The sequence below is a fragment of the Castanea sativa genome, chromosome 5 (assembly GCF_040712315.1).
Source record: "Castanea sativa cultivar Marrone di Chiusa Pesio chromosome 5, ASM4071231v1".
Taxonomy (NCBI): domain Eukaryota; kingdom Viridiplantae; phylum Streptophyta; class Magnoliopsida; order Fagales; family Fagaceae; genus Castanea; species Castanea sativa.
In genome coordinates, this window is record NC_134017.1 from 9,881,688 (window position 1) to 9,906,811 (window position 25,124).

Below are 25,124 nucleotides of genomic sequence, written 5' to 3' on the forward strand. Positions count from 1 at the left end.
CCTAAGATTTCATGTTAAGAGAGCCCCCTCCCCCCCCCTAAAAAAAAGTCCAAACAAACAATAAAGAGTCAATTTCATAGTGGAGGTTGTTTCAGTTTAATTGAATGAATGATATATTTCAATACCGATTAATAACAATATATTATTTCAGAGTTATCACTATATATATATATATATATATATATATAAGAATTTTGATTAATCAATAAATGGAATGTAAATATTTTTTTTAATGATATCTCAACCACCCACCAACAATTTTATTAACTCTCTCTCTCTAAACTCCCTTATTCGTGGAGTTCTCTCTCTCGTGGCTTCACGAGTTCTTCCTCCCTTGACCTAGGTCTAAGGGTATAGGTTTTTCCTTTCATTATTTCTTAATTTTGACATTATGGCCGATGATGTGGTTAACAGTTTGGGCAATATAAAGTTAACATCTGATGAAGAGGAGATTATCCCTATCTCTGATGAAGGTAGATCAAAGGCATTGGAGAGTTGTAGTTTGAGTCTTATTGGGAAGTTCTTAAGATGTAAACCTTTTAACAAACGTGCGGCAAAGAATACTTTGAGAAGGGCATCGGGATTGGAAAACAGTTTGCAAATTATTGAGGTGGGTCTGAATCTTTTCCAATTCAAGTTTCAATCAGAGTTTGATATGGCCCAAATTCTACAAGATGGTCCTTAGTCATTTGATAATCAGTTGTTATTGCTTCAAAGGTGGCAGAAAGGGATGACAATGGGGAACATTAGATTGGAGCATGCTTCTCTATGGATTCAAATATGGGGTGCACCGTTTGATATGGTTTCCCTTCAAGTAGCAAGGGAAGTTGGTAATCGACTTGGTAGAGTTGAGGAAGTAGAAGGGAGGCGAAGGCAAGATGTTCTTAATTATTTTATGTGAGTTAAAGTTACTTTGCTGATTGCGAAGCCCTTGCGGAGAGGAGGTTTTATTGCTGGTTCAGATGGGTCTCGTACTCGAGTATCGATTAAGTATGAACATTTACCTTTGTTCTGCCATTATTGCGGTATGTTGGGGGCATGATGTTAAGCATTGTGCATCACATTTTGTTGTTATTCGGAATGGAGGTGAGGTGCATTTTCCATATGGAGATTCTTTAAGGGCTATGGAAGGGCATCCACGCTTTTTCTCTCCAAGAAATACATATGACAGTGCTGGGGCTGCAAAAGAGCAAACGTCAAGGGAGTCTACAAACTATAGTCCGATGCAAGGGACTTCTCCGGCAGCGGGATTGAAGAGTACAAACTCTAGTAAACGGGTTGAAGTTGATTCTGAGATTCTAGAGGATTTGCCTACTTTCCAGGATGGTGATAACGTTGATATGGGAGGAAAAGATTACGTCCAGGAAGGAATTTCTCTAAGGATGGTATCATGTTCGGACTTTAAAGGTGCTGATGTGGAGCAGATAAGAGAGGTGACGGTGCAGCCAACTGGATTGGATTTAATTGAGGTGGCAACGAGTAAGACTAATGAATGGATGCTTGGGGTTGATTCTAGGGGACTGGATCATAGAATGGATAAGGCTGGACCAAGTAATTTAAAGCCCAAATCCACTTGGACCAGGTTTAACTAAATAGATTTTGGGCTTGGAGGATTGTCAAAAGCTTTGCAGCTGTCAACCTGTGGGAAAAGAAGTGGTGAATCTAAAAGGGAGGAAGAGCTGTATGAGAACTTTGATATTAGGGAGCCTAAGTGTGGAAAGGTTGGGGATGGAGATGATGTTGAACATATTATATCGGTAGGGGTGAAGAGCCACCCTTGCCAAGAGCAATGAGGATCCTAAGTTGGAACTACCAAGGGCTTGGGAACCCTTGGACATGATGTAGCCTTCGCAAATTAGTGAGGGAACAAACTCCCATGGTGTGTTTTCTTATGGAGACACGGTTGGATACGGAGGATTTTAATAATCTTTACGGTAACTTACCTTTTCATAATAAAATAATTGTTAAACATCCGGACTCTAGTGGAGGGTTAACTTTTTTATGGAAGGATGATATCAAGTTAAAGGTGATTAATTATACTGCAAATCATGTTTTAGCTAAAGTAACAGAGGAAGATGGTTTTGTTTGGTTCATGACAGGTTTTTATGGTTGGCCAGAGACACAAAAAAAAAAATAAAAAATAAAATAATTAAGTCTTGGAAACTATTGGAACATTTGAAGACTTATGTGGAGGGTCCATGGTTATGTTTTGGAGATTTTAATGCTATACTTTATTTCTTGAAAAAGTAAAGCACAAGGCAGCCAAATATTCCCTAGATTAATGCATTCAGGGAGGCTTTGGAGAGTTGTCAATTAGAAGATCTAGGTTACAAAGGATATCCTTTTACTTGGACTAACAAGAGACCCGGTGATGCAAATACTAAATTGAGACTTGATAGAGCTGTTGCAACGAAGGGGTGGATTGAAAACTTTCAGGTCAGCAATGTAGTGCACCTTCTTCCTCATGCTTCGGACCACATTCCTATTGCTATCCAGGTTCACAAATTCAGACAGAAACATCGTAGAGCTGATCAAGGTTTTAAGTTTAAAGAGAGTTGGTTGTTATGGGATGAATGTGAGGATCGGGTTCAGCAAGCATGGAGTTTGGCAGGCAGTGGGGACTTGGGTTTGGCAGCTGTGCATGCGAAAATAAGGGCGTGTGGTGATGATTTAAAGGAGTTGGGAGACACTTGAGGAGGAAGAGATTAAATCCCTTTAAAAACCAGCTTGATAGAATTAATAGAGCTGAGACTACTGATGAGAGTAAGGTGGAGTATTTAGAGATTAGTAAATAGTTGGATGATCTTTTTGCTAAAACAAGAGATTTACTGGAAACAACAATCTAAGGTTGCACGGTTGAAACATGGAGATAGAAATACCAAGTTTTTCCATTCCAAAGCATCACAACGGCGAAGACGGAATTATATTAAGGGCATCTTGAATCCACAGAAGCAATGGGTGGAGGAGGTAGAGGACATGGCCAGAGTTGCAGTTGATTATTTTGATACTCTCTTTTATGCAGGGTCATGCAATCAAATGGAGGAGTGTTTAAGCATAGTTTCAGCCAAAGTCACTACAGACATGCAGGAGATGCTTTCCAGGGATTTTACTGCTGATGAAATCAAGGAAGCTGTATTTCAGATGGGACCAACAAAGGCACCTAGACCTGATGGTATGAATGCCTTATTTTATAAAAAAAATTCCGGCATATTGTGGGTGGTGATGTAGTGAATGTTGTGTTAGATTTTTTGAATAATGGAGTTATGTTACTAGATTTAAATCATATCAATATTGTGTTTATCCCTAAAGTGAAGAATCTAGAGAAAATGTCTGAATTTAGACCTATTAGCCTTTGTAATATCATTAATAAGGTTATTTCTAAAGTCCTTGCAAATGGACTGAAACAAGTGCTCCTTGATATTATTTCTCCCACACAGAGTGCTTTTATGCTAGGTAGACTTATTACAGATAATGTTATTGTGGCATATGAGGCATTGCATTCTATGCAATCCAAGAAGAAGGGCAAGACAGGTTCTTTGGCTTTAAAGTTGGATGTCAGCAAAGCATATGATCGAGTGGAATGGCTGTTCCTATAGGGCATTATGCAAAAGTTGGGTTTTCCAGAAAAGTGGATTGAGAGAGTGATGACATGTGTCACCACCACAGCATTCTCTATTCTACTTAATGGATATGGGAATGTGACTCCATCTAGGGGAATCCATCAAGGAGACCCTCTCTCACTGTACTTATTTTTGTTATGTGCAAAAGGATTTACATCTTTGCTGGCAAAAGCAAAGTCTAATGGGAAAATTCATGGTGCTTCCATTTGCAGAGGGGCACCAAAGATTTCTAACTTATTATTTGTAGATGATTCCATTTTGTTCTGCAGGGCTACACAAAATGAAGTGGAGGTAGTTTCTAACATGCTTTAGACCTATGCCAATGCTTCGAGTCAGTACATATATAAATTTGGAGAAGTCCTCGGTCTTTTTCAGTAGCAATACTTCAGCTAGTCAAAAGCAAGACATTCTGAGGATTTTGGGAGTGCAGGAAGTGAATCAATTTGAGTCTTATCTAGGGCTGCCTACCTTAGTAGGGAGAACAAAGTATCACACGTTCTCATACTTGAAGGATATGATATGGAAAAAACCACAAGGGTGGAATGGGAAGATGTTGTCTAAGGCAGGTAAGGAAATTCTTATTAAAGCAGTTGCTTAGTCTATTCCTACTTACACCATGAGTGTTTTCCAACTCCCTCTAAAACTTTGAGATAAGCTGGATGCAATGTGTGCTAAATTTCGGTGGGGACAGGTGGGGAATGAAAGGAAAATTCATTGGCAAAGGTGGGAAAAATTGATGTTATCAAAGAGGGAGGGAGGAATGGGTTTTAGGGATTTAAGGGCTTTTAATTTAGCAATGTTAGCTAAACAAGGGTGGAGGTTGCTGCATGATAATAATTCTTTAGTATTTGAATGCCTTAAAGCTAGATATTTCCCAAGAACTCATCTCTTTGATGCTAAGGAGTCCTCAAATTGTTCTTTTGTTTGGAAGAGTATTGTGGCTGCTTTTCCTATCATGAAGTCTGGGTGTTGTTGGCGAGTTGGGAATGGCCATTCAATTCAGATTCTTGGGGATAAATGGATACCGAATCATCCAACAAATGCGCATTTACATATAATTAAGGATAAAGTTTGAGAAGTGACTGTTATATGTTTGAGAAGTGACTCGCAAGCATGGAGGTCTAATTTTATCATGGATATGCTTGAGAAAGAAGATGCCTAAGTTATATGCAGAATACAACTCAACCAAAGACACGTGGAAGACTTCATGATCTGGATGCATCAAAGGAAAGGTATTTTTACTGTTAAATTCGCATATAAGGTGGCTAAGGAAGTTTTGAGAGGAGGTTGGGTAGCCGAGAGTTCTAGGGGCTGTATTGGAAAGGGAGTTTGGCCTAAACTTTGGAAGCTTAGAATTCCTAATAAAATTAAGGTGTTTGGGTGGAGAGCTTGTAATGAAATCTTGCCAACAAAGTTGAACTTGTCAAAGAGAAGAGTTATTGAAGATGCGATGTGCCCAATTTGCTTGAGGTTTTCAAAATCAGTTGTCCATGCTCTTTGGGAATGTGATGCGGCTAGAGATGTGTGGGCGGTTAGCTTAAAAATTCTGTAGAAGGGAGGGTTAGGTATGGTTGATATGCTTCAGTTAATGGAATATTTATTGGAATGGGTTAAGTCTCAAGATATGGAGGTAGTGCTCGTTCAAGCATGGCTGATTTGGAATCAAAGGAATCAGGTTGTGCATGGAGGCAAGTTCCATGATCTGGGGTGGTTGACCAATCAAGCAAGGGAGTTTCTTGAGGAATTTCGGATTACATCAGCACTGATGGGACCTGTACATGGAGGGCAGTCTAATCGGGATACCTGGTAGCCCCCTCCAGCTTTGGTCTTCAAACTTAATTTCGATGCAGCCTTGTTTTTTATCCTCAACAGCTCTAGTTTCGGTGCAGTCAATGAAAAAGGTGAGGTTATGGCAGCCATGGCAGCTAAGGGACCTGAGGTTTTTTGTAGCGAGGAGGTTGAGTTACTTGCTTGTAGAAAAGCTATGAATTTGTTATAGATGCTGGCTTCTCTGAATCTATCATTGAAGGGGATAATAGCTCTATTATGAAAGCTATTTCAGCTTTGTAGGATGATTATTCTTTGCTTGGGAATGTAATTGGGGATATTCATCATTCGATTAGGTCTTTGCATTGGGCGATGATTGAATGTACTAGGCGAGGGGGGAATAGGGTTGCTCATGAGTTAGCTCAATTTGCTAGGAATATTCGTCATGATTTGTTTTGGATGGAATATGTTCCTCCAATATCGTGGAAGCTTTGTACTAAGATGCTAATTTTTCTGATTAATTGAATGGCATGATTTTGTTTCCAAAAAAAAAAAAAAAACTCCCTTATTCAAATGTTAAAACTTAAGCCTTCACACGCCTACTTTAGTCCACGTTCTGTGGTTAGCATTCCTTTTGATTATTTTTTTATCTCTTTTTTATTTATTATCATTATTTTTTTGCTTTCAATTTTATTTTCTACACGATTTGCTTTCTTTAATTCTTGTTACTTTGCTTCAATTTATTGCCTTGATAGAAGACTCATCAGTACTCACTGCTCAGTTTCACGTGAAGGTAGCTATCTTTGTATTAAAAATTCATTTGAATTCAATGGTGTAATTAGTTTAAAGACACCCAAAACAAAACAAAAATAAAATAAAAGAAACAAATGCTAAATAAGATACTGACTGAGAGAGAGAGAAACGAAGAAGATGCAGAACAGTGGCTAGAGAAAACCAAAAAGAAGAGGTGCGCAGCGAAGAAAACACAACGATGAAGAAAAGGTAAGACCGTGATAAGACTTAGAGGAATTGGATCTTGAAATTTAGGGGAGAAATTTTATCTTAGGTGGGGGAAAATTCACAATTTTCTGACTTTCTTTGCTTCCGTCCGCTATCTTAGGTTAAGGATTTACATAGGTTTGGAATAGGCTAAGTAATTTTTATTTTTATTGTTACTCAAAAAAAAATTTATTTTTATTATTTAGGCTTTTATTTATTTAAAGAGTTAAGAATTATGTTTGAAGGGCCAAAATCATTTTTTGATAAATGCAACATCTATAAGATTTTCACAACGATCCTAGGTGACAAATTGTTATTAATGGGTAAGAAAGTAATGACAATAGTTGACCTAGTTTAAAACCAGTAACAACTAGTCACCTATAATTCATTGTAAAATTATTATAAAAGTACTGTGGATGTACATTATTCTATTTTTGTTGAACCCAAATTCCTGAGATTCTCAAGTTGGGTGGTCAATAACTTTTTGTAGAGTAGACAAAACAGTTTAGTTCAAAACAAATTGTTTATATAAAATATTCTTTTCCAAGAATGATTTTTTTTTTGGCAAATCAAGGTGGTCTTGTAACCACCCTCGCTTAGTATTTATCTTGCTTTCATCTCTGAAATTGTAACATCATTTATGGAACAATTTTCTGTCTTAATTTCAGAAACCTCTGATGATTTTTCTTGAACAATGTTGATAAGATATGCAGGTTGTTTTGGAGGAAGGAGTTGAACAGTTTCACTTGAAAGCATAGTTGCAACATCTAGCATGGTAGGTCTATCTGTTGCCTGGTTTTGTCGCATAAAAGACCAATATGAATGCATCTCAATATTTTAGATGAAGGGGATGACTCATCTATTATTGTTGGGTCTATTAGCTCCAAACCTTTCCCTTCATTCCATAACTGCCATGCCTGATACAAGACCAGTTGTACACATAATGTTAAGTATTATATTCAAAATCTTGTGTATAAATTTAAAAGAGTTAATTGAGAAACTTACATATCCTATAAGGTTAAGCTGACGCTCAGATTGATAACAACTATTATTTTTCTTGCTGCTCACGATTTCCAATAGTAGGACTCCATAGCTGAATACATCAGTTTTTATTGAAACAACACCATTCTGGGCATACTCTGGAGACATATAACCACTGAAATAATAATTGACCAATAAAATTTAGTGTATGAATAAGCACATATACGCATACACACAAATAGAAATAAATTTTGCTTACTTGAAATGCAATGAATACTTACTATGTTCCAACAATTCTATCTGTGCGTTCTTCTAATCCTTTCAACTCAAATATTCTAGCCAAGCCAAAGTCAGAAATTTTTGGATTCATATCCTCATCAAGCAAAATATTGCTTGCTTTTAAGTCTCGGTGAATTACTCTTAGTCTTGAATATTTGTGAAGATAAAGAAGTCCTTGAGCAATGCCTTGAATGATGTTGAAGCGTTTTTTCCAATTTAATAAAGACTTTTTAGTAGAATCTGAGTCAAAGTAGAAAATAATTGCAAGCAAATGATAAGTAATAATTGATTGCGTATAATAGAAAAACAAATATTCAATAAGAAAATTTTCCTTGTAATGAACATACGCCCTACCAAAGAGGAAGAAGTCTAAGCTTTTGTTGGACATGTACTCATAGACTATAATTTTTTCTTCTTGCTGAATGCAAAGCCCTAACAATCTTACAAGATTTGTGTGTTGGAGTTTAGCAATAAGAATAGCTTCATTCTTGAACTCTGCCAATCCCTGTCCAGAACTTCTTGAGAGTCTCTTTATTGCTATTTTCTGCCCATCATATAATTCACCCTGAAAATATATTTCAATAGTTAAATCTCACTTTCATTATCTGAAATCAGTTTCCATTTTTATTATTTAATTTTCTATCAAGATTCTACCTTGCCCTTGGCCAAAACTCTACTTCTTAAGTTCAAATTTTGTACCAGAAAAATAAATAAAGAGAGCATTGGGTCAAGGTGGTACATTTAGTTTGAATAATAGTTAGATAGTGTAAATTCTTAGATTTCTGCATAAGCTTTGTGTGTGATTGATAATTTATAATAGTATTAAAATATGTTGTCTTGATTTCAAACCTTATTTCCACTATCCATCATACCAACAATTTAAAAAACTTAAAAATCATTTGATTGTTTAATCATATTCAAATTTAATTAATCATACACACAAATTGTGTGACGTTTGAAGAAAATGCTAGTCACATCTTCACTTACACCTCAAAAAGACTAGTCAAGTTGTAATTAGGGCTCCTTGTAAATTGAACATCTATCTTGCAAAAACTTGATATGCGACTCAGCCTATGGCCACATAACACAACTCAAAAAATCAAATCAAATCAAATCCACACAATTTGAGATATAACAATCTCCATCACTTAAATTTTTGATGACCTTATCAAGGCCCACATTGTATTGCAATGACCCTAAGCCACATGATGTTATGAAGTTTACTTTGTTTCTCTGATATCATGTGTAACAACTCGAGAAAAGCACTAGCCACATCTACTTTGACACTCCAAAATGGTTGGTTAAGTTGCAATCAAGGCTCCAAAATCCCAAGATCCACTTTGTAAAGACATAATATACAACTCATCACACACCCGGACAATACAAATGTAAACAATTCAATCCAATCAAATCTGGTGTATCTCTCTCTGAGAGAGAGAGAGAGACACACACATATATATATATATCGAGAGAGAGAGAGAGAGAGAGAGAACCTTATAAACTGGTCCAAAACCACCTTCTCCTAATTTATTTTTAGTTGAAAAATTCCTTGTGGCAGCAGAAATGGTTTCAAAGCTGAAGATTTGCAATTCTTGGCTATCTTGCTTATCATTATTTCGTTTCTTCACTTTGTCATGTACAGTGGACGATATTGCATTACCTCTAAGTTCTTGTAGAAGAATCTTTTGTTTCTTCTTTCTCTCCCCTAATTAACAAATATGCAAAATATAATTTGAAAATTTTTTGTTTCTTTATCATCAATAATATATCCAAAAAATCTATGGTAAGAATATCAATTACCTTCCGCTATGTGTTTTCTCACTTTTGCATAGCATAATAAGCACAACAAGGCGATGATGATTCCCCCTACTGCCACAATGAGCCATATCCACCACTTATTTGCTCGCCACCTGTTCGTCCTCACGTCCGTATCGCCATCTATGATTAGTCATATAGAGAAATTATGTTCTATGACTTCTAATACTAATATACAATTATACAGTGAAAGAATGACATGTACAACTCAAAATTTAATTTTAAAACAAACAATTATAGTAGATTGTTAAAATAATATAAAATAAAATAGCAAAATAAATTTCAAACTTATAAAAAATCTTACTGTGTTCTATATAACATAATGGAAAATCAAAAGTGTAAAAATAATACTAAAAAAAAAAAAGAAGGCATTGGCTTTTAATTGTTGCAACTACACCATGTATGGCAGAAGTTATATTATGTAATATATGATATAATATGATGTGGATATGAACCTATATAATGTTAATTTTATTGTAAATTTTGATGACAACAATTGATAATATTATATAATTTCACAATTCCTATATTGTAATTGTACAATAATGGTCTTATAATTTCACCTAGAATGTTTTTTTTTTTTTTTGGGGGTATAACTTTAGATAGGTTTTAGTCACAATTTATGTGAATATTGGTTAATTTAGTTAATAGTTACTCATTGAGTGCGTGGATTTAATTGATTTAAAATTTAATGATTTTAATTAATATATTTTATAATTTAAGGTTTAATTAGAAACCACTCCAAAAATTCAAAATAACTATATAATTTAAATAAAGGGAATTAACTTGGCCTAAAGAGGGTATAACCACTTGTCATAGAGAAAATATTACCACTTTACATAACCAAACTTCTAGTTTGCTACTTTTATTATATTGTTGTATTAGTTTCTAACCCATGCAATGTACGAGAAAGTTCTAAAAGATTTTATACGTGATAAATATTTTGTTAATAAATAAAGCAGTCAATCAAGAGTTTGTATAAAAATAACTTACCTAGTTTAGTTATAATTTACTTAGAAAAGATCAAAAGAAATTAATTAGAATTTTTTTAGTGTTGGGTGCTTTTTCCAAAAATATGGTGAATTCTAATTAGTTTAAACAAACACAGTTGAATACTATTTGAAACTCTAAAAACCAAACTAAAAATTATATATCAGAATGATGATGTGGAAAGTGTTAAATCTTCTAAAGCTTTTGCCACTACATTATAAAAGTTAACAAAAAATAAAAAATTTTCATTTTATAGTTTAACGATATTTGCTATCTAGTGCAGTGCAGGAGAAAGTTTGACAATATTTATATATATAATAAATTTTTAAATGATAAGTATTAATATCTACAAATTCAAATAAGAGAATTTGTAATAAAAAAAAAAGAAGACAAAAAAATTATCCAATATAATTAAAATTTGTACTCAAGATCAAACTAATTTAACCGAATTTATTTAATGCTGAGATGCTTTATCGAAACTGTAAAGTAGTAATTTACAACTATTTTGTATTGACTTTAATTCCATATCAAATTTGATTGTAATTTTGTTCAATCTTTTGTACCCTGTATTTTATGTGGGATTTATTTGTAAGGGTTGTGTGTGAAAGAGAGAGTGTGTGAAGACTCAAGGCAACATTGAAGACTAAAGAAGTTTTCACGGGTATCTCGTGAGTAGCCTTTCTGTGAAGTGAAGCATGTGCTCAGCACATGACTGGAATGCGAAAATTCATAATAGATGGTAACAGCTGGTTTTCGCGAGTGTTTCGCGGGTAAAACATTCCCTCGAGATACCCATGAAACATTCAGTTTTGTTATTTTGTCATATTTACTTCACTACATCCTTATACACACTATATATGCTCATATTACCCACATATTGAGAGGAGTGCTTTTTAGAGAGAAAATCCTAGCCACAAACCCTTGAAAGTTAGAGATTGTCATACTCACAATTTTCTACACCATCCATTGTGGTTTTCCTCAACTCTTACCTTCTCATATTCAAATCCTAGAGATGTTGATAGCCCAAACACTTACCACACTCATATTAAGTGTCAAGTGAGATTTTGGTGTTACTGGGAAGCATTGGAAGAAGCCAAGTTTTGGCAGATGCAATCAGGCGCATTGCAGGATCCGGAAAGCTAGATAAGACACGGTTCCGAGAAGCCTTGTTGTAGTAGAAGCTTGGAGAGCTTAGGTGCACATGGTAGATTAGGCTTGGAGGGTGTCTTGTTATTCGTGTATCCCAATTTATTGTCTAGTGGATCGATTTACTGCTTGGAGAGCAACGGAGAGGTTTTTCTTCGAATTCTTCGGTTTCATCTTCGATAACACATCGGCGTGTTATCTTGTGCTTGCATTTCTCTTTCCTACTCTTTTAGCTTTTATTTTACTGTTATGATTTGATGAATATGGCTTAAAGTAGCTTTATTGTTTATTCGCTTGCATTTACTCTATTCCATACTTAGTTTAAGTTAGAGTAAAATCAACCAAGCCGTAATTTTTTAATTTAAGGTCTAAATAGCTCTTGTGTTTTTAACACAAATCCAAGTTTTCACAAGCAGACAATAATTTAAATTATCTAACTTATAAATTCTAATTATTAGATATAAGTAACATGTTTTTTTTTAACCAAAAGAATTTGCAACTCTAAAAATAAAATTATATATATAAGTTGAGCACGAAGTAATTAGACTTACCAATTGTTGAATTAAGGAAGTATATTGTCCGTGTCACAACAATTCCCCAAAAATAATTTTCTTTCACTTATGCTTCATTCTTCATGTAATAAATTTTGTAACACTTTTGATATAATTTTTCTTTGAAATGATTGAGAATATTAGATTTACCTGTGTATGATTGTAAAGAAACGCGCTACAAAAAGGGGAAAGTATCACAGATCACAGATGAATTGCAGAATTTGGTTGTGGAACTAAATACTAAATAGTATGCTTTGCTCTAGTAAATCTGATATTCTCAACTATTTCAAAGAACGAAGCACCTAGAATCTCAACTATTTCAAAGAATGAAGCATTTACATAATTGATGGTCCTAAGCCTAAAAATATATGCAGATTTTCGGATGATTCACAATCCACTAAAGCCAGAAAAAAAAAAAAAAAAAAAAAAAAAAAGCTTATTACAATTATTCAACTCTAATTAAGAAATCAACTGTGTATTTTTATGTTTTTGCACTATAATTAGATTATGATCGTTCAGGATAAAAAGTGAAAGGAGGGATTAGAATATTTGTTGTACAATATGACATCAACGAAGGAATAGAAAAATCCAAAATTGTCATAAATGTCTTCTTCTTTCTTCTTTCTTCTTCTTCTTCTTCTTCTTCTTCTTTTTTTTTTTTTTTTTTTTTTCTTTTTTTTGGGTTTTCTTACTGCCATAACTTTTGTATTACAACTTTTATCATAATTTTTTTTTTCGTAAAAAAGTTTTGCTCATCAATTAAATTTTTTAAATTTTAATTTTTTGTAGCATAAAATTATTCATTAAAATTGAGTTTATGGATTGAATATATATATATATGTAAAGTTGTAATTTACAACTATGTTTTATGTTAGCTTTAGTCGATGACAAAAAGTGTTGTAACTGCATAAATTTGTTTCCTTATATTTTTGTGGGATTTTATTGTATTGGGTTTAGTATTAAGTTGGTGAAGACTCAAGTTTAATTGAAGATCAGTGTAGAGAGTGTTTTGAAGCTTGGGAAGCTTTGGAGATTTGCCAAAAAAAGCCGGTGAGGCTTGGCAAGACACGGTTTCGAGAAACCTTGTTGGAGTAGGAGGTTGGAGGGCTTAGGTATATTGGGTAGATTAGGTTTGGAGGGTCTCTTGCTATTTGTGTATCCCAACTTGTCTAGTGGATTGATTTACCGCTTGGAGGGTCGCAGAGAGGTTTTTTGCCGAGTTCTTTGGTTTCCTCTTCGATAACACATCGCCATGTTATCTTGTGTTTACATCTCTCTTCTCTTACTCTTGTGCTTTACTTTTATTGTTTGTTATTCATGTTTATGCACTAGAGTAGTATTGGCTATTTACACTTCATTTACTCTTGTTTCTGCACTTAGATAAGTTAGAGTAAAATCAACTGAGCCGTTATTTATTAATTTTGGGTCTAAACAAGCTCTTGTGTTTTAACATAAATCCGAGCTTTCAATTTATATAAATAAAAGGTTGAGTTCAACTTATATATGGTGTAATTCTAAGAAATTTTACACCATCTAAAAACTTTATACCAAAATTCATATTCTTAAAATCTCACAGTTTAATTACATGTTTCTTATATATTCTTAACATGCATGTCATATTTTGTGTCAATAAGATATTATTTACAATAGTATATATTTTGTTTAAATGTCAACAAAAAAAAAAATCATGTTTTAGGAGAAAGGAATAATTCAATACCATACAAAGTTAATTGATTTTATTTATCTTATGAAATTTTTATTTCTATATGTAATTTTTCAATAAATAACTGCTTAACATTAAGAATTTTATTCCTTAACATTTTGAATTAAATCAGATATTATTCTTTCATACAAAGATTGTATAAAACTCAATATGAAATTGTCATACAATGAGAGTTTAAAGACTTCACTTTTATACTAAAAAGAATAATAGAATTATACATTTTATATTGGTCTTTATGACAAACCTAAATTCTCATCTATGACAAACCTATCATTTGTTCGCTCATGTATCCCTCACTGTTTCCGTTCAGCTTTTATTTTATTTTATTTTATTTTTATTAGCTCAAATCAGAATAAATTTCTATTAATCTCAAACTTTTAAATACCTTAAAATGGAAAAAAAGAAAGAGAATAATTAGATAAAGGTACATACCATCCCTTGAGTTGGTTGGTTTGTCTAGATCAAATGGAGGAATTACGGTGTAAAGCTCAAACGCGTTGAGGATGGGAGGAAGGTCAGACCCTGTTGTTGCATTAATAACAAAATGAAATTCCCCTTTGAATATTTGATTGAGACATACGGACAGTGGCTTTATGTAGTCAAGAGTTATAGGTTCTGAGATATAGCTTCCTCCATTCACATCAATAATGAATTCTCTTTTCTTTCCTTGCGTAAGTTTTGCAATTTCAGCAAAGTGAAAGCAAACATAAATTCCTCCAATGTTATTAGGCGTGTTAAAAAAATAAAACCTTAAGGAATGGTAACCACTAGATGGCTGGACAGCAGTTCTCAATACTTCTGATGGTAGTTGATAACTGTCATTGTTGTTTTGTATGTCAATAACTGAGGAGGTATTGATCGGAACTGAGTTTGGCAACGCACTATAAGTATACCACAAGCGATCATAAACATCGTTCTTGTACCTTAGATAGGACATAGAAAAGTTGATTGTCATGTTAAAATTTCAGAGACGAGACATTTTAAAAAACAGTGTTCAAATTTGAAATAATATGAACAATACATAAAGGGTAAAATATAAGAAACAGTGAAACACCCCGAATTATGAGTTTACACAATAATATCAAGTATTATCAAGGCTTTTCAAATATCTACCATACCCCGGGGGGGGGGGGGGGGGCCCATGACCTCCATAATTTTTTTTTACCTATGTTAGATTTTTTAACAAAAATTTATAATTTTGTTTAAATTTTTACTAAATTGGCTATATATAATTTAGTTACAATATGTTACTAATCTCACAACTCAAACTCTTTCCACCTAAACCCCCAAGCACCTTGTGCATCTAAATTTACTTTTTTACCTTATATAATTCTTTAATTTTAGGAGTATTTAGGGCATATGTTCTAACAACATATAAGTGTTAATGACTCTCTTTATTTATTTATTCATTTTACTTTTTTTTTTATATCTAAAATAAAATTCTTTTCTAGTCTAATCTAAATATATATGTGTATGGATTTCTCTCGTGGAAACTTGAACCACTACATTTGTCCCCCACATCCCGCAAGCACTGATACTGATCTAAGTATTAATGACTCTCTTTATATTCAAAAATATTATAACAACACTCATTTAAAGTATTACTGTCTCTCTTTTTTATTCCCTAATGTTCAATTTGTTTTTTGCCAAATATAACTCAACCATTTTAGGAGTATTTAGAGCATATGTTTATGAAAATATTTAAGTAAGTAAATCTCTTTAGAAATTTATTTTTATTTCCTAAAAAAAAACTTTCATTTGATAAATAGAAAACTTTTTATTTCTTTTTAGGCTCACAACTTGTCTCTCGGAAAAATTTTCTACTTCCACCACTCTACTAGGGGAGAAATTATAATATTTTCATGATTGATCACGTTATTTGTCTACTATTCTATTAAAAGATTCCCGTCTGTTTAAAATTGTTGAGTTAGAAAAAAAAATTTAAATAGACAATAACTACTAACTCAACAATTTTATATGTGTGAGAATTGTTTAATAGAATGGTAGATAAGTTTATGGTCTACCATGAGCATTGTATAATTTCTCCCGCGATTGAGTGTTTTAGCCAATAATAAATAAATAGAAGCCAAAGATAGAGAGGAAGAATGAAGATCAGAAGAATTTTCAAATAGTGATAAGTGACTGTTTGTGGGTAGGGAACAAATTGAATTTTTTTAGAAGTTTTGATATAGTTAGCTTTGAGCCAAACCTCAGGTATAGTTTGTGTACTTTGACATTTTAAATAAAAAGAAAATCAAAGAACGAAATTGTAACTGACTTACCTAATAAAGTGCTGGTCTTGACCTGTGGTGGTTCCAAGGTCGAATCGCCAGCCGAATTTTAACGCTCCAAAGTCAAACGGATAAAGGGACTTGTCCAGAGGACGCAGCTCCAAGGCAGAAATAAAAGGTATTCCAGACCCAGTGTTTATGAAACATACGTATATGATGTCTGACGTGGGAACATGAATCACATCGAAAAGCCTCAGAATATACATCTGATCGAGATTGAGATCCAATGTGAACATATAATTAACCCCGACATACGAAGTTAGGAATTTTATTCTTGTTGTCATAATTTCCATAATAAAAGAAAAAATTAATGAGATAATTACTATTTTTGCCTTGTTCAGGTTTCAGAGTGTAACAATTCTTTTTTCCTTGTGGAAAGCTTCTCAGGTTTCTTGATAGCTGCCCAAATTCCGGATTTGGATTGTAGTTCTCGGGGGATATGTTGGAATTTGTCCCAGTATCTATAAAACCTGTATCTGACTTGTAGAATATACCACTGACATCATCCAAGTAATCTTTGGTAGCCCCACAATCAATGCTTATGAATCCTAGATATATAATGCCAAAGAAGAGAGACATATATATAAATTTAGAACACACCAATCAACTTGGTAAAGTCAAGAAGAATTTGAGTTTGAAATTTAAAATAATTAAATAAAAAAAATTGTGATAAATTATGCACATGGTTTTGAAACCCAGACCGAACCGTACGGTCCGACCAAAAAAACTGCGAACTTCTTAGTTTTGCGGGTTTTTTTTTTTTTTTTTTTTTTTTTTCAGCTTCAAGAACCGCTCTATGGAAAAAAGCAGGGATCCATGCAAACCGTGGTCGGACCGTATACGGTTCTGAGAACTGTGACTAGTTTTTAAGGTTCGAATGGTTTCTTTTTGCTTCAACTTTTCCAATGAATTTTGGGTACACCGGTATGAAGTTATGATCAGATCTAGAAGAAATGAAAAAGAAATGAAAGAAAACGAAGAACAAAGATTAGAAGGAGATCTGATAATTTTTGGAGGTGCTTAAGCTTCACCGATTCACAATCTTCAAATCTGCTGCAGAGAGAGATAGAGAGCTTCTTCTTCTTTTCTTTTATTTTTGATAATCAAGAGAAGGAACTCTTTTTGGTTGATAACACAAGCACAATCACAAACACAAACACAAACACAAAGAGACCATTGATGAAAGAGCAAATTGTTGATTGTGGAGAAGAAACCTAGCAAACAGATGTAGGCTACTCCAGGACGAAGACCAAAGTAGAGACAGAGAGCTCACAGAAGAACAGAAACGAGAAAGATTGAATAGTGAATTATGGCTTCACTACTTCAGCGGCCAAAAGTAAAGAAAGATAAGTGGTCAAGGTAGTAGGTGGGGTAGGTGGGAGAATTTATTGGAGTTGCCACGTTTCACTTTGCTAGTGGTTGAAGTTTTTAACTTTTTATGTTTTGCTTTTATTTTAAAGAAAATAGTTGATTCTTATATTCACAGTGGGCCACGTTGTAGACATGCAATGCAATACAAATATCATTCGTTCATTGCTTAAAAAAAAATATTACGTTCACAATATTTTTACAATATTTTCGCAACAAATCATAGGTGGTTAGTTGTTATTGCTCAAATTTGAACCTAATGTCAAGATTACTTTTTTGCTCCAACAATAACACCCAGTAACAACCTGCCACTTAGAATTTGTTGTGAAAATATTGTAAAAATGTTGTGGACATATTATTTCTCTCAAAAAAAATAATGCATTCATAATTTTTTTAAGTGCCATGTTGCGGACATGCAACACAATTACACAAAGACCATTTTTTATATATTTTTTATTCTAATTATTATATTATTAGATATTATCACAAATTTAACAAATCAATGTAAAAAAAAATACTAGGATTTAATATTTCTTAAAGTTATGAATTATGATATAGAAAATACATTTGAAAGATAGATCTCTTTGTTTCTATAAAGGAATAATAGATCTCTATATTTAATTGCACTATTTTAATTAATTTTTTTAATATTTGTACTAATTTAATATAATTATTTATATTTTAAATAATTATTAAATTAATTATAATGTCATCACGGTTCGACCCTAGTTCAACCTTGATTTGACCTCAAAAACCTTGAATCTCTATCTTTTACGATTCAATGAACGGTCTAAATTTCAAAACCATGATTATGCACCTACCCTTCCATATGTTTTTTCCGACCTTAGCAGAGTTGAGGGTTTTGTGGTTGTCAAATTTCGAGGAACTTGGGCAGTTTTAAGCACTTAATTTTAAAAATTATAATATTTTCATGGATATTTTTTTGGGTCATGTAACCATGCTATATAATGCCTCTCTTACATAATATCATAGTTACACTTAACACCATTTTCTCTTTTATGGTCACTTTATTTTCTTAAAATGATAAATTGATTTTCGGGTTGTCATTTGTATTTTGGTTTCTGCTACACGTGTTCAGATAGATAAGAAAAGAAACTATCAACATTTACATATATGTTCTTCTTGAATACGTATTACAGAGGTCCAAGGAAAAAAACAAGACTGTACATAGTATGTAGGCACAAACTTTTAATCAATATGTTCAAGCAAAGGGGGAGGGGAGCTATAAAATAAATAAAAAGTCTGTAGGCACATGAAGTGAGTGCACTTTTTGTGTTGTGGCTGGTTAATGAAGTGAGTGTGTGATAAAGAGTTAGTAAATTTTTTATTTTATTTTATTTTAGTGAAAAATTCAATGTATATATAGTAAAGCTTTCTAATTTTTGAAAAATTTGAAGGAAAGTACATGATAAGAAACTACTCATATTCTGCTATGTAATGGAATCTCTCTCTCTAAAAAATTAAGTATATATGTTTTGTTTACCTCCAATATATATACAAATTACATTATATTGATGCATGAGTTTGATTTACCTCTAATATTTTTTTAACTAAAATCTCTTTTTGTTTTAATGAGAAATTGTCACATTACCCACTAACAAAATAAAAAGCGGAGATTAAATTCACTACCACTTGTCATTATATATTTAAAATAAAAGAAGATGTCCAGTTAAAAAAAGTATTGGAAGTAAGCTAAACCCTTGATGCATAAATTTATTATTGTTATTATTATTATTATTTTTAGATAAATTTATAAATTTAGCAATTAGTCAACATACAAAATTACCAATGTGTTTTTTTTTTTCAAAAAATGAAAAAATAGTAGAATTTTACATTCCATGATCCAATCCAGTTCGACCCCCAATGATTGGACATAGGATTCCAAATTTAACAAACTTGTGTTAATATGTGATATATCTGTCGACTATCATTAAGATGGTAAGATTCTTGAATAGTTGTCAACATCCTTGTAAATTAGTGGCATATTGTTAGAATTATGTGGTTAAATAATTAAAATTTTCAGTTTTTAATAGTTTAAGCTTTTGGAAGAGCAATTTTTTTTTTTGTTGATACAAGATAGAATTTCTATTTTATCCTAATCTAAATGTACATGTGTGTGAAACTCCCACCTGAAGATTTGAACTCCGGCCCTTATTCCCTAACCCCCGCCCTTACTCTCACACCCCACAAGCATTTATATCAAGAAAGTCAATACCATACCGGAGGTTGTACCAGTTTGGTCTGCGGTACGATATATTTCGGATACCGGTCAATACCGGTGTAGCGTTTCAGGTTTACCGCTATTTTTTACTATTTTATACAATATACAAAGTTATATTTTTAATAACTCAATCTATTACTTTGGCAACATTTTTTTTTTGTGTGGAGTTATCATCATTAATATAAAAGTGAGAAGAAGAAAAAAAAACTATTAAATAATTAAACACCAACCAATTCAATAAATGCCAACCCACGTGTCAAAATATTATAGCACCAATTCAAAGTTTCCAACTACATCTTCTGATGCTTTGAAAATTTCAAAAGGCTATGAAGTCTTTTCTTCGGCAGACCGGCAGAGAGGTTTGAAAAAGCAAGAAAAGTTATAAAAAAAATAAAAAATAAAAAAAAAACCAAGAAAGAGAGAGAGAAAGAGAAAGTTAGATGGCTAGACGCCAGAGAGAAGAAGAAGAAAAATGGTTAAATAATTAAACACCAACTAATTCAATAAATGCCAACCCACGTGTCAAAATATTATAGCACCAATTCAAAGTTTCCAACAACATCTTCTTATGCTTTGAAAATTTCAAAAGGCTGTGAAGTCTTTTCTTGGGCAGACCGGCAGAAAGGTTTGAAAAAGCAAGAAAAGTTAAAAAAAAAAAAAAAAAAAAAAAAAAAAAAGAAACCAAGAAAGAGAGAGAGAAAGAGAAAGTTAGATGGCCAGACGCCAGAGAGAAGAAGAAAAAAAATGGTTAAATAATTAAACACCAACTAATTCAATAAATGCCAACCCACGTGTCAAAATATTATAGCACCAATTCAAAGTTTCCAACAACATCTTCTTATGCTTTGAAAATTTCAAAAGGCTGTGAAGTCTTTTCTTGAGCAAACCGGCAGAGAGGTTTGAAAAAGCAAGAAAAGTTAAAAAAAAAAAAAAAAAAAAAACCAAGAAAGAGAGAGAGAAAGAGAAAGTTAGATGGCCAGACGCCAGAGAGAGAGAGAGAGGAGAAGAAGAAGAAGAAGAAGAAGATGAAGTAGCAGCAGCCAAATCAGTCCCAGTCCGGTAGAGATCGTCGCCGCCTCACCGGTGGAAGGTGAGAGTGACAAAGAAACATATTTCTTTTTTTGGTCCAGTATGCATTTACCGGCCGGAATCTGAAATTTTTCTCCGGTATGGCCAAATGATCCGGTATGGCCGGTATATTTTCCAGTACAAAACAACCTTGTTTTTGTACCGGCCAAGGTGCCGAAACGGTAAATACTAGCCGTATCGGCCGATACAATACGAAACAGACTTCCCTGATTTATACTTGTGACCACCGCACTAAGGGTGCGCAATAGTTTGGAAGAGCAATTTAACAAACATATATAAACTACCCTCTTTTATTAAGAGAATCAAAATTTAAACCTTCCCTGATCTATTGTATTATTGAATTATAAAATTTGAAAAAAAAATCTTAAAAAACCTCATGGGTGTATACTTTCTGCCATTATATTAGAAGCAAAAATAAAATAAAATATTTATGGCTATTTATGGGAATATGTTCAAGCAAGCATGTTTAAAAGCTAGTTTTTGAAAGAGAGATAGATAACTAAACGAGGTTTCAAGATGAATGAAATACCTGGAACATGATCAACAAGTTTTCTTCCAGCATGCTCATTGTCTCCTTTAGCTACCTTCCAATTGCCAAGAATACTAATAACTAGAACAACCACACGCCATGCTTTCAGAACGAAAATGAATTGTAGGGTGTAATCCATGATGATCTTTATTGGCATATTATGCTCTACTCAGAAGGAAGATGTAAATACTATTTAAGGCAGAAATTCTTAGCTACATCGAGTACTAGTGTTACTAACAAACGACTTCTCTTCTCAAAAAAAAAAGGGGGCCCTTTAGTCATTGTCAATTAATTGCCTGCTTTTATTACTTGTTTTACCAACAAACGACTTTTCTTCTCAAAAAGAAAAAAGGGTTTTAGAGTCTGTTTGAATAGAACTTATTTTGCTAAAATTGAAAACTGAAAACTGAAAACACTGTAGCAAAATAATTTTTAAATGTGTAAATAGTGCTGTGGGACCCATTTTTAATGAAAAAATTGCTGAAAAGTGAAATTTGTGGGACTCATAAACAGTGCATTTGTGCACTGTTCATCACTGAAAAGTCAATCTAGCGGCTGGGTTAAAAAAAAAAAAAAAAAAAAAAAAACAGAAACGCGGACGTGGACGCCAGACTTGGATCCAAACGCCCTCTTAGTCATTGTCAATTAATTGCCTGCTTTTATTCTTAGTAAAGTGATAGAGGATGACTCCTCACTCATATATTTCTCTAATTTACCTTCTTTAACATATTACACAATATGTTATTATTGCCAAGTGTCATATAGTTTAATTGGAATTTTTGGTTTTTCTAATGAAATTGTCCGGGTTCAAATCTCCCTATCTTAACGGTGAAGGAGTGGTTTCTTCATTAGATGATATCGGTCCTTCCGAAGAGGTAGGCCCAATCCTTGCTGAGAAAAGAAAGATCCAGAGCCCAATAAGTTGGAGTTCAGACTTCAGACCTCAAGAGATAATCTTGTGCTCACTCGCCAAAGCCTATTTGGCTTAGCTCCTCGGGTAGATTTACCGAGGATTTCAGTACCAGCAAGTGTCCGAGGAAGAGCATGAATCCATGGAAAACATCATACAAAGAAAAATGAGAGAGAGAGAGAGAGAGAGAGAGAGAGAGAGAGAGAGAGAGAGAGAGAGAAATATCATAAAGTGAATGTACCCTTGCTTTTGGGAGTTTTTATCCTCGGCAAGCTTATTTTTAAGTTCTCTATCCATATAAAACTAGCATTATCCAAATCAAGTTCTTGTTCAAATTTCCCAATGTGGATCATTCAATTCTTAGTTCAGACAAATTAACTGTGAGGCCAGAAACTTGATTCTTTGAAAGTTATCTTTGAGAATCCATCTTTCTGACGCCCACATTAACTATCAATTTATAATTTTTTTATATATATAAAAATATAGAGACTTGAACAATGTCCCATTGATTGATCAAGAAAAAATATACTTTGAATAATGATTTGGGTGATTTCCATGGCTTCGTCCCTTCAAATTCATTGCCCCTATGGGCATATGCCTTAAGCTGCCTAACAATCTTCTTTGCTAAAGTCATTTCTTATAATAATTATTCAATTTTTCAAGAGTAAAAACTATGGTATTTACCTTCTCTCTACAAAGAATCTAATTTTATGAAGAAAGCTAGTTTTCTAATTTCTATTAATATCTACAATTGAGAGAAAGAATCTTTACGGTCTAGGGATATACATGGGTTAGGTCAAATTAGGTTTGGGCTCAATCCAAACCCAACCAAATCTCGTTGGGTGGTAGGAAAGAGGGCTTGTCATTGACCAGAGAGCATCATCGAATCAAATAGGATCGAATAAAATCAAATCGGATTCAAACTAGTCAAGTCAGTTTCAATTGAAATCGAGAGAGGCAGAAAATCTTCATTTGAGTTCTTGATATCTCCGCCAATAAACAACAATGATTTTTATCATAGACAACGGAGATCTGAACAAAGTTGGTAGGGGTTGATTAGATCAATTCTGAAAGCTCGGATTTGAGCTAAAACCCAAGAGCTATTTAGACCCCCAAATTAAAAATTACGGCTCGATTAATTTTACTCTAACTTAGACTAAGTGCAGAATAAAGTACATGCGAGTGAACAAACAATAAAACTATTGAGATTATTGGGCGTATCAAAGGGTGGGAGAAATCTTGCTTGTTTATAACTGTCACATTGACTCAATACTTGTGGTGTATGATAAAAACAATAAAATTATCACATCTGAAAAGCATGGAGGTCTTCGAGGCAATTAAGCAATTGATTAGCTCAAGATTTAGTTTTTTTATCCCCTAAACTCATATCCCTATTTCAATTTTTTTTTTCTTTATAAATTTTAGAAACTTTATTTGGATCCCATGTTGATAGTTTTAGGTTTTTTTGGGGAGAAATTAGTAATTGGCCTGTGAATGAGCCTTATTCAACCAAAATACCAACCCAAAGTTAGGATTTAAATTCTCTAGAGTTGTTAGAAGAACGCAACTACAAAGTTTTAAAATCGTGACTATTCATTGACAAATGAGTGATTTAAATTCATTACACCAACATCATAGTATATTAAAATGAGAAATGATATGTTCACAACATTTTTACAATAAATCTTAAGTGGCAGGTTGTTACTGGCTGTTATCATTGGGGCAAAAAAAAAAATCTTATTGTTAGGTTCAAATTTAAACCAATAACTACTAACCGTCTATGATTTATTGTAAAAATATTGTGGAGGTAACATCTCTCTATTAAAATAGTTGTCAAAGCATTGACAATAAATGTTTGTTTAAATATTGATGGGGAGCAAAATTTAAATAATTTATTAATAAAGTTACCATAAAATCTCTAGAGGATCTTGATATTATTGGTAGCTATAAATTGAAAGCCTTTTTATTATATTGTATTGATGATTTTTTCTAAAATTTTTATAAATAATAAAAGAACCTTTAATCTTATAAATCATGTACTAGAAAACAACAATAATATTAGTTATAATAATTTGGAATAAATATATTTACAAAAAGGGTGTAACAAAATTGGATCTATAGTTTCAAAAGTAAACAAAGTAAATCATATAATAAGTTATTATATAAGATTTAAGGAATCCACAAACTCATAAGTTTTTACAGATGACAAATAAAAGTCTAGATTTACTTATTCAAAATGAGAATATATTTTAGTATTAGACCATGCAAATTACTTTTGTAGGTCAAAATCAAATTCACAACCTCACTTTGTTTAAAAACAAATACCACATACAAAAAGTCATTACCCAAAACTCATTTTTAAAATAAAATATAATAATTTAATGTGTGTTAGAACTAGAAATAGAGCTAAGGTTTATGGTCACAAGATTAGTCAATTGACACTGAGATTGTAGTTAAGTTGAGTTATCTACAAATATTATGGATTGAACAAAACACACACATACACACACACACACACACACACACATATATAGGAGAAAATGGGCTTTTAACTTCTTCTTTTTTTTTAAAAAATATCTAGTATTTTGCCCAATTTCTCAAACTATTTAGGAAAATGCCTCTATTTTGAAACTCGGTTTTTTAAAAATCAAGTTCCAATTTAAAACTCAATTTTTGGACAATCGAGTTATAACGAACTAAAAGAATTTTTTTTTTTTTTTTGTGGAACTCAAGTTCATGGTACTCAATTTCCTTCAAAATATTCAAATGGAACTCAAGCTCATGGAACTCGAGTTCCAAAAAAAAGAAATTTCTAAGTCAAATT

At 32.9% G+C, this 25,124-nt stretch overlaps 1 protein-coding gene and 1 pseudogene across 1 annotated transcript; one reads left to right on the forward strand and one right to left on the reverse strand.

Moving 5' to 3' along the window:
• Positions 1–3,602: 3,602 nt before the first annotated feature.
• On the forward strand, positions 3,603–5,619 carry LOC142634705 (uncharacterized). Its single transcript, XM_075808977.1, has 5 exons — positions 3,603–3,911; positions 4,312–4,689; positions 4,882–5,151; positions 5,236–5,426; positions 5,493–5,619. The coding sequence occupies exons 1-5, from the start codon at positions 3,603–3,605 to the stop codon at positions 5,617–5,619; spliced, it is 1,275 nt and encodes a 424-aa protein (XP_075665092.1).
• Positions 5,620–6,839: 1,220 nt separating this feature from the next.
• LOC142636439 (uncharacterized) lies at positions 6,840–21,606 on the reverse strand (annotated as a pseudogene).
• Between the last annotated feature and the right edge of the window lie 3,518 nt (positions 21,607–25,124).